This window comes from Pongo abelii, chromosome 9, assembly GCF_028885655.2.
Source record: "Pongo abelii isolate AG06213 chromosome 9, NHGRI_mPonAbe1-v2.0_pri, whole genome shotgun sequence".
In the NCBI taxonomy this organism is placed as follows: Eukaryota; Metazoa; Chordata; class Mammalia; order Primates; family Hominidae; genus Pongo; species Pongo abelii.
This window is the reverse complement of record NC_071994.2, coordinates 15290137-15300458: the sequence shown is the minus strand read 5'-3', so window position 1 is coordinate 15300458 and position 10322 is coordinate 15290137. Positions and strand designations below refer to the sequence as shown.

At 36.2% G+C, this 10322-nt stretch overlaps 1 protein-coding gene across 1 annotated transcript; it reads left to right on the top strand.

The window, feature by feature from the left end:
- The first annotated feature begins 1804 nt into the window (after positions 1-1804).
- OOSP4A (oocyte secreted protein family member 4A) lies at positions 1805-8210 on the top strand. The gene is made up of 5 exons (XM_054524328.1): positions 1805-1871; positions 3289-3467; positions 4830-4927; positions 6863-6997; positions 7762-8210. Exons 1-5 carry the CDS (start codon positions 1805-1807, stop codon positions 7835-7837), a joined length of 555 nt encoding a protein of 184 aa, XP_054380303.1. The 3' UTR covers positions 7838-8210.
- The last annotated feature ends 2112 nt before the right edge of the window (positions 8211-10322 follow it).

Sequence of the window (10322 nt, the reverse complement as noted above, 5' to 3'; positions counted from 1 at the left end):
ATTCATAGCTCCTCCTATAACCTGTTTAATACATATGCTTGGCCAACCCATTCAGCATAAATTCCCATCTCACTCCTCCCTCCCTGCAATGTGCCTGCCTTTCAGGCTCTGCTGGAGGCTACGCATCCCAGCCTGTTAGGATGGCCATCTTGCAGTCTGTAACCCTTTATAAGAAATAAAGCCTCTTTTATTTGTAAACAAATAAATAAATAGCGTGATTTTTAAAGTTAAGAGTATGATTCAATTTTTACAAAGTGTCCAGAATAGGTAAATCCAAAGAGATAGAAAGTAGCTTGGTGCTTGCCAGGGGCTGGGAGAAAGGAGGAGTGGAGAGTTGCTTAAGAAGTATAAGTTTTCCTTTGGGGCGATGATGAAAACATTTTGGAACTATAGGGGTGATGGTTTCACACATGTGTATGTACCAAGTGCCACTGAATTATATACTTCAAAATTGTTAATTTTATGTGAATTTAACACTTATAAAATTAGTGGTTATTTCAACAGAGGAAAGCATGTAAGCTATTGGAATTAGAAATTTCAGTATTATTTTATGTACTTCTATGTAGTTAGCTATTTAAAATAACAATATATTCATTCACCTCTTAAATAAGAAAACAGGTAAGTATTTTCAAATAAAAACCACTGAAATATTCTTCATAAGTTTAATCTACTGTAAGGTTCTCATTCCCAAATATAATTTAAGTGATAGATACCTTAACATAAAATCCTACTAATTTGAAAGAACATGCAATATAATAAAAACATTTAGTAGAAAGGACTTTGAGATTTCTGATGTTCACAGATGTTACTTTTTGCTTGCTCTTTGTTACATCAGTTCATAATCCTGGAGATTCATATAGCTAAAAACAATTATTTTGTACTTAGAAGCTGAGGCAATCTGTGTGATATGCTACACAATTTCTAAAAATAATTTATTAGGCTTTTACTTTTACTTTTTGAGAGGAAGTTTTTTGGAGGTTGATTTCTGCCAAAATGTAGAACCAAGTGATGCTGTTATTCTTATCTATTATCCCTTTTTCTCACAATTTTTCATTACTAGATTTAATAGTCCAAAAATGCCCTTAGAGAATATTTCTTTAGATCTCTAGATATGTGCACATTCATAATAAAATGCTTGTAGGGAAAGCAAAATTAAACCAGAAAGCATTGTTTTGCCAAAGCTTAGACCACAGGTGTGTGGATTTGTTTACCTGAATCAAAACCTCCTGAAGCTGATTACAAGCACCGATTAGTGAGCGCATCTTGCCCCAGGTTTACTGGATCTGAATCATTGGTTGGGAGGTAGAGCAATAGCTTTTTTTTTTCTTTTTTCACAAGAACCCAGAGTGAATATAATATGCAATATTGCAATATTGTTAATCAATTCATAAATAATTCATCTGTATCACCACTTGAATTTCTCAAATCATCTTGCAAAGCCCTACTTTAACAATTCAATAGACACATATCAAATATTAGGTCAGACACAATTTCAGACACATCTCCATGCTTGAGAAAAAAGACATTGTGGTAGGGGATGCAGCCTAGAACCACTTTCCACGTGTTCTTTCCTGAGTTTCTGATTTACCTTTCAGTGGCAAAAACTGCAATTACTTTTGCACCAACTTAATAACTTCAGCTGTGAGGACAAAAAGCCAAAACTATGCTAAGGGGTTCTCAGTGCTTTCCAGAATGATAAACCATCACCCACAGCTGAAGAGACAAGAGGTTTATAAACACCTGTGGAGGTCCACTTCCCTAGGTTTTCTGTTTCCTGTGATACCTTGGGCTGGAATCTGAAGCAATGAAGATCTCTTGTGTGTTGGGAGAGCTCCTCATGCTTTTCAAGTTGATTCATGGTCTCCAAGATTGTAAGAAAAAGAGGGAATTTTTGGAGGTGGCAATTTCAATCAGCAGGGCTTTTTTTTTTTTAACATATTTTTGACTTTGGGAGTTTTTTTATAACCTGGTGATCAAATGCTAATAACTAATGATCGCAAAGTTACAGCCAGACACAGTTTTATCTTTACCCCTGTACTTCCTCTTGAATTTTTCCTCTAAGCTGATCTCAAGGTGCTGTTGCTTTTTATTTTTTCTTACATGCAAAATATTTCCAGGTTCTTTCTCTGCTGGAGACTAGCTTGTTACTTTGCTGAATGTGAAATACTTATAGTGACTGGCAAAATCAGGAGAGACTGCCCAGTGCCTAAGAGAGGAGGTTGCCTAGGTCTACATTTCTGGCCATGGGGTATGAAGTTTGGACAGAGAGTAGTCAGCTGTATTCAATTGTATATGATTCTTTTCAGAGTTGAGGCTCTGAATAGATTTTGCATAGATTTTAATCCTGATCTGCCACTTAATAGCTATGTGACCTTAAATTTATCCATGTGTAAATATGGGATAATAATAAAATTGACCATAGAAATGTACTGAAAATGAAGTAAGACCTCAAACCAAAATTTAACATAGTTGGCAATCAAAATTATCGTCAGAATAACTGCAATATTATTTTCTTTCTGAATCCTTAGTTTCACATACCAATTAATATTTATTGGCTCAGATATTTTGATGCAAAATAAAATTTTAAGTGGAAGCACATGATATATTTTTCCATTGTGTGCAACCAAATATAAAGCTTTCTCTTGTTTCTCCATTTCAGATAGATATCACTTACACCTAGATATATTTCAAAAATGTATTCATGAGACCCGTTAGTAAAATTTGAACAATCCCTAAAAACAAAGTGTGCATGTTGGGATATTTGACTTATTTAGCTTAGAAATTCTCAACTATCGCAAAGACAAAAATCCAAACACCGCATGTTCTCACTCATAGGTGGGAATTGAACAATGAGAACACATGGACACAGGAAGGGGAACATCACACACCAGGGCCTGTTGTGGGGTTGGGGGAGGGGAGACGGATAGCATTAGGAGATATACCTAATGTAAATGACGAGTTAATAGGTGCAGCACACCAACATGGCACATGTATATATATGTAACTAACCTGCACGTTGTGTACATGTACCCTAAAACTTAAAGTATAATTTAAAAAAAATTCTAAAGAAGTACTTCTATGGTTTTTCCACATTCTGATGAAAAAAACTGAGACACATAGAGATTAATTGACCCAAGATTTCCCATTGGAAAAATATACAAATAGGAACAAAACATTTTCACTCTACAGTTGGGAATTCAGCTCAAGAGGTTGGAAGTTTCCTGAGCTCTTTGTTTGGGGGCAGACGTACTATTTGATGTTTTCCCTTTTTAAATTTTCTTTCAACAGTGTCTATAACCTGTTCTGAATCCTGGCTCCAGGTCAAACTTAGACGAACGCCGCTGTTAAATGACCTGCAACCTTTGCAAAACGAACTCTCTCTAGGAATTGGCTGTCCTGTAAACATGGTCGAGGTGGATTTCTTTGGGTTCCTGTATCTTCTAACTTTTTGTGGCATCAGAGTGAGCGTAAGAGCAGTTATTATTTCAACCAATAATATATCTTTTGACTGTTTTGGATCCACAAACCAATGACTAAAACTGCAGTATTCACATTTTAATTGTCAGTTAATTTAATAGTTCATGTAATATTGACTAGTCTCTTCAACATTTTTGGATATTGCTTCTATCTGTAGGAAAGACAAATGGGATTTGGGATCCCAAAAACTATGCATTCCTACTTCAAAAATTATTTTTTTTGGCAACATATCTGTTTTGCCTATGATAGTGGTTTTTTTGTTGTTGTTGTTTTTTAAAATATTCTGTGTTAAATCTAGTTTGAGAGAAACATTTCGTTTTGAAACAGTACCACAAATACCCAACTCTTGTTGTTGACCTAAAATTTTGATGAAAATAGGGTATATCAGTTTATATAGTTCTTGTATTAATAAGAGAGAAATCAATCTTTCCAGTCACCAGAAAACTTTTTTTTTTTTTTTGCTTTATGTTAAATTGTTGCTGTGTTTTGTAATTATAGCCTAGTTTTTCATTTTTGGAATCACATCTGTTTCTAGTAAAGATTATTTAGGTGAACTGATTCTATTTTTGGATCCAAGTGCATGACTTTATCATTTGTTTGCTGCTGTATCTCTAGTATCAAAAAAAAAAAAAGTCTAATATTTGGCAAGTACTCAATTTAGCATGAGGCTGACTCAACTGCTTTTCTAAAGTTGTCAAATATCTAGTCAAAATTCACACTGAATAATTTAGGTCTGCCTAAATCAGACTCTGACTCTTTTATTTTTTTTTTCTTTTTGAGATGGAGTCTTGCTCTGTCGCCAGGCTGGAGTGCAGCGGCACAATCTCGGCTCACTGCGACCTCCACCTCCCGTGTTCAAGCAATTCTCCTGCCTCAGCCTTCCGAGTAGCTGGGATTACAGGCATGCATCACCACACCTAACTAATTTTTGTATTTTTAGTAGAGATGGGGTTTCACCTTGTTGGTCAGGATGGTCTCGATCTCTTGACCTAGTGATCTGCCCACCTCCGCCTTCCAAAGCGCTAGGATTACAGGTGTGAGCCAACGCGCCTGGCCCACACCTTGACTGTTAAACAAATGTGGTGATCAAAAGTTGTCTATGCAGACTCAACTGCCAAATACAATATCCCTGCTACTATGGCAGGGGCTATTAATGTCTTCTAAAACCAGGGATTTTTATCACTTAGCTCTGCCCTTCTATTGTAGACCGTGCACTCATACCTACTTTATTTCATAAAGTAAAAATAAAAGTAAACATTATTACTTTGTTTTTAATCTATATTTTTAAAATGGAATTTGAAAGCATTTGAAAGAGACATAATTAAGATAATTTATATCCTTTACACCTTTAGGAACATGGAGTAGGTATTCTCATTGAAAGTTTAATCGTATATGAACCAACGAATTTTGACTTCAATTTACACATCCCAGTATCATGCTATGTGCAAAGGTAAGTGCAGTGCACTACTGAGATTAAGGCTATCTAACATTATCTTTGGCTTCTAGGTGTTCTGATCAGTTAAACTGATGAACATTATGCTAAGGTTGGACGTTGGATCAAATCTGATCTATGGTGTTCTGTTTGGTCATGTGAGTAAGTCTAAATAAATTGATTCTCTCAATGTAGTTTCCGCATGAGTAGATGAGGCTCAGTTGCTATATGAGAATTGAATTCTACAGTCACTAAAGAGATTATGTCAGAAAGTTTTCGTTAGTAATCTTTCCTTTTTTGCAGTGTTCCTTGTCTGCACCTATCCATACTGCCTCATCCATGGCTATTATAGGAGCTCTTAAGTTTTTGTGCAAACCATACCACCTTTCTGCAGATGTGGGGAGGAGCCAAGAGATTCAAAATCAGCATTTTCTCAATTTTAAAACTGGAATTGAGTCAGTCTCTGACTTGTCAGTTTGTGATATATATATATAAAATCAAGATTTGCTAATGACCAAAATTCTCTCCTTATCGGAGAAACTTTTCTGCAATGAGAGAATAAAGCAGAAGAGCCTGTTGATGAAGGTGGAGGCAATTCTGCTTGTGGTCAAATCCCTGGGTGAGCTGTTCACAAGGCCCAATTACATGTGTGTTCTCTCTGCCCCTAGAGTGTTCATTCCAACCTATTTTGAACAGTCTGACCTCTGGAGACACAGAATTTAATGGCTATATTTATCTTACAACCACTGACTTCAGCTATACTTTGTGATATCTGCTTTTCTTATTCATTAACATCTTTGGTCCTTCTCATAAGTGAAAATCAAGTCAGGTCCCTATCTCCAATGTTATATCAACTTTAGGTTTCATTTAAGACTCCTAGAGTTTTACAGAGCACACAAAGGATTTGGAGAAGAAGAGGGTTTAATATAATCTGAGTAGTACATTTCTCTCTGCTGCTTTTATCTTCATGTTTTGCTGATATGACAGGATGAAAGAGGTTGAGTCACAATTATCTCATGGTTACATGGTGCAGTTGTGGTCCATTTCCAGCAATGCTGGCTAGATAATCATACCTTCACCCAGAAGTGTATCTCAAATTATGGATGTGTGAGTTTTTTGGAGTTCTTAGAAAGGGGGTGGTCATCACAACTGCATATTTCCTGATGGACCAGTTGAAAACAAGGCTTACTTCTTCGTCCATACAACTGCCACTGTAGGCCTCCACGCAACCTGCTGATTTTCTGTCTTGGTTGTTTTTCATTCCAGTATCTTGACTTCTTGAGGTCACCTCTCCAGTTCACAGGTATTCTTGAGTGAAATCCTGGAAATACAGCTAAAATGTTGGTACCTGTGGGGGAAATTACTTAGTCATACTACAGTTCGTGGTGGGAGAATATGCCCTTTCTGTCCCCTTTTCTACACCTTCATGTCTCTCATGTGTCATTCTACTGCATAGGCAGATAGTTGGGAGTAAAATGTCAGCCTCTTGCTGTAGGAAACTCTGTTGGAGAAGCTGATAGAAACACCTTTATTTGGCTTCATTAAGGGAGGGAGAATTTTAGTGACCCCACTTATCCCTCTGTCATAGGCTAAGAACTCAGAACTGCATGCCTCTAATCATTCTCTGTAGATGTCTGTTGAGATGATTAGAGATAAGAGCTGCTTCAGCCACTTATTAAGAGTTCTTGGTATTTGACATTCCTATGAAATTAGCTTCAGGTCACAATAGTACATTTTGGGATAATGAAAAGTTGTATGCAACCATCTGTGAATTTTTTCTCATATTCTGTGAAACAACATATTTTCATATTTGTCTCAGCTAGCTGATTTGGCATTCTCTCACAGCTGGAAGAGATCTGTTTAATTTAGTTTTTCTCCACATTTCAACTTTTCCTCCACCTCCAAAAGCATAGTATATACAAAGCTTAAATCTATTTTTTTTCTCTTTTTCAGAAGGTTTCCAATAATCTTAGTGATGAGAGGTAGAGAGAATGATAGCCGTCGTGAATGCAGAAGGTCAGTGGGACAGCACCGCTCACTATCACATGAACTTGAAGACTTGGAAATCCATCCAAGAGTGTCCTATGTGTAAGAGTATTTTGAATTAGTACCATAAATGTTTACAGTACATTTATATAAAAAAGGCTAGGGTTTAGTAAGGTGGTGACATACGCCACATTTTGTGTACTATTGCCCATATGATTTTAGTTCAGGATCGTTGGAATACTGCATTTTTTATGTTTATTAGGCATATATTTTATCTTGGCATTTCTCATTATTTCCTTACATAAAACAGATTTGCAATTGTAACCTCAGTAGTTCTTTTATATTAATTTACTTGAGCTAGAGAAAGAACATCTTTGGTGCATATAAGTATGGAATGGGATCATGGATTCCCATAAAGATAGCAATTGATATCTATGTTAACTCTAATTCCAGCTTTTTGTTCTAAAAGAACTAAATGTTAGCAAGAGAAAACTCAAATGAGCCATAAGAATATTCAAATAGGCTATAATCTTTGGACTTTAGTATGCTAGAGGGACAGGCCCTTATTCCACGTATCAACCGACCCTCATAATTCTAAACTTGAGATGGTGTCCTCATGTAAAATTTATAATCATTTACTAAGCATTTGTTAACTAATAGCTACATATGCACATAATATGTATGTGTGTATACATGTGTATATATCGTATTTGTGATACTTGAATCATTAGAATATTATAATGGTTCATGGGGTTTAAAATTGATGCCTTTTTCCCATGTTCCCACTTTGTTGAGCCTCAGTGGATAGTTAGATAGTAGTTTCCAATCAGTACAACAATGTAACTGTTTCTTTTCCGTCCTTACAGGAACAGTGTTCCCTTGTTGAGCTACCTAATTGTATCCCTTCCTAAGTGTAAGCACAAAGCTATGCATTCTGGATGATGAGGCCACCCTACTTCACCTGGTACTCTGGCTGCTTGAGGATTTCATTGCCTTTTAGAAGTTGGACTAGTCACTGGATATTGTCTTTTATCATTTCAAATGTGATATTTTTAAATGAAAAACCTGCTCTGTTGTCCATATTTATGAACTGTTGGGGTAGGGAGAAAAGCCTTCCTTTCCCAGATTTTAAACTTGTAATAAAGGTATTCTTAAATAAAGTTTTACAATTCTTAATAGTTATTTATATTTTTAAAAGAAAGCTTAAGTCCTGATTCACAGAACATTATAAAGTGTGAGGCAATTGCATTTTGTGAATAGGCTTACCCATCATCATCTGTTTTGGGTAGCAATTGAGTATCTAATACACAGTAGTCTTTCCTCATTCAGTTTTGCTTCCCATGGTTTCAGTTTCTTGCTGTCAACTGGTCTCAACATACTAAAATATTCTTAATAACTTCATGGAAATTCATAATTCCATTTCATACTTGTTATGTACTCCAAAGAAAGAGAGACATTCGCATAACTTTTGTTGTAGCATATTTTATGATATATTTTATTGTTAATCTCTTACTGTGCCTAATTAAACTTTATCATAGATATATATAAGAAAAATTATAGTGTTTATACAGGGTTTGGTACTAACCACAATTTCAGAAATCCCCTAGCGGTCTTGGAATGCATCCCCTACGAATAAAGGGAACTACGGTCTCATAATCTAATTCTCCAGTTGTTCCCCATTTCACTGACTTCTAATGATATGTGTAAAATAAGATGAAATCAGAATTTTCTTTATAAATGGTTCAGAAAATAGCCTATTTCAATCTCTTCTGTATTTTTTCCTGTCTGGATCACTTTCCTTTTCTGTGTGTTAGCAATTTCAAATCAGTTTGGAAATGTAGGTTCATCCATCTGGTCATATAAAGAGGCTAGAATTGAGAGGAAATAAAATTCCAGTTGGTTTCTGCATTATTGATGATTGTTTCAAACCAAAAGTGAATCTTTCTTGTCCAAATATCTCTAAAGGCAAGTGGCAGCATTTGAAAAGAATGTAAAAATCTTCTGCTTTTAGGGATTCTCTTGAAACTCTTCACTCCTAATCTCTGGATTATGGATCAGTTGACAGAAGTAACAAGCGGTCATAATCACAGCATACTCTAGTCCTGATAAGGCTGTCAAATAGTTTAGAGCCCTGGATAAATAAGAATTCCTGCAAATCTCTGCTGTTTCTTAACCAGTCAGAGGGAGGAACCTCTGCCTCAGAGTTTAGAAGATGTAAAGGACCTGGGGCAAGGAGGATTTCCAGAACAGCAAAAATCCAGGTAAGGCTGTAGGGTTGACTCTGTTTCCTCTCACCAGTGGAATAAAGATTGAATTTTCTTATGAGGAAAAATGGAAAGTTGAAGTCCATAAATGTGTCTCAAATGCTGTTCTTTCTTTGTTAATGTAGTAAATAAAAATGGTCCCCTAATACTATCCTGTTCTACTGCCCTTTATTTCTGTTTATTTCCCAGAGCATTTTCCCCTTTTAAAATAAGCCCCTAAGGGAATTTACTAACACAATATGAACTATTTCAATGCTTGAATATAAGAACATGAGTTTCATTTTAATTCATGAGACATTTTTCATTTTTCTCTAGAGAGAAATGTGTTACCTATTTTAAGTAAATTTGACAATAATTTAACTGAGTTGCTGCAATTCCTTGTTTTAATGAATGACTCATACATGTATATGCTCTCTTTTCCTCAGTTCTTTCAATTTAAGTGTCTTTTTTGTTAGGCTTATGTTTTAATTTTAGAAAACCAAGAGTTGAGAAATCCTACAGAGCAGGTTTTTTTTTTTTTTTTTTGTGCATTTCACTCTTGTTGCCTAGGCTGGAGTGCAATGGCACGATCTTGGCTCACTGCAACCTCTGCCTCACGGGTTCAAGTGATCCTCCTGCCTCAGCCTCCCTAGTAGCTGGGATTACAGGTGCACACCACCATGGCCAGCTAATTTTTAAAAATATTTTTAGTAGATATGGGGTTTTACCATGTTGGCCGGGCTGGTCTCAAACTCCTGACCTCAGATGATCCACCCACCTTGGCCTCCCAAAGTGCTGGGATTACAGGCATGCACCACCATGCCCAGCTAATTTTTTTTTTTTAATTATTATTATACTTTAGGTTTTATGGTACATGTGCGCAATGTGCAGGTTAGTTACATATGTATACATGTGCCATGCTGGTGTGCTGCACCCACTAACTCGTCATCTAGCATTAGGTATATCTCCCAATGCTATCCCTCCCCTCTCCCCCACCCCACAACAGTCCCCGAAGTGTGATGTTCCCCTTCCTGTGTCCATGTGTTCTCATTGTTCAATTCCCACCTATGAGTGAGAATATGCGGTGTTTGGTTTTTTGTTCTTGTGATAGTTTACTGAGAATGATGATTTCCAATTTCATCCATGTCCCTACAAAGGACGTGAACTCATCATTTTTTATGGCT

Bases quoted from the DNA above. Each gene is read 5' to 3' on its own strand.
- OOSP4A (XM_054524328.1), top strand. From the start codon at position 1,805: ATGAAGATCTCTTGTGTGTTGGGAGAGCTCCTCATGCTTTTCAAGTTG. The intron at 1,872-3,288 runs GTAAGAAAAAGA...TTCTTTCAACAG, and splicing joins GATTCATGGTCTCCAAGATT to TGTCTATAACCTGTTCTGAA. The intron at 4,928-6,862 runs GTAAGTGCAGTG...TCTCTTTTTCAG, and splicing joins GTATCATGCTATGTGCAAAG to AAGGTTTCCAATAATCTTAG.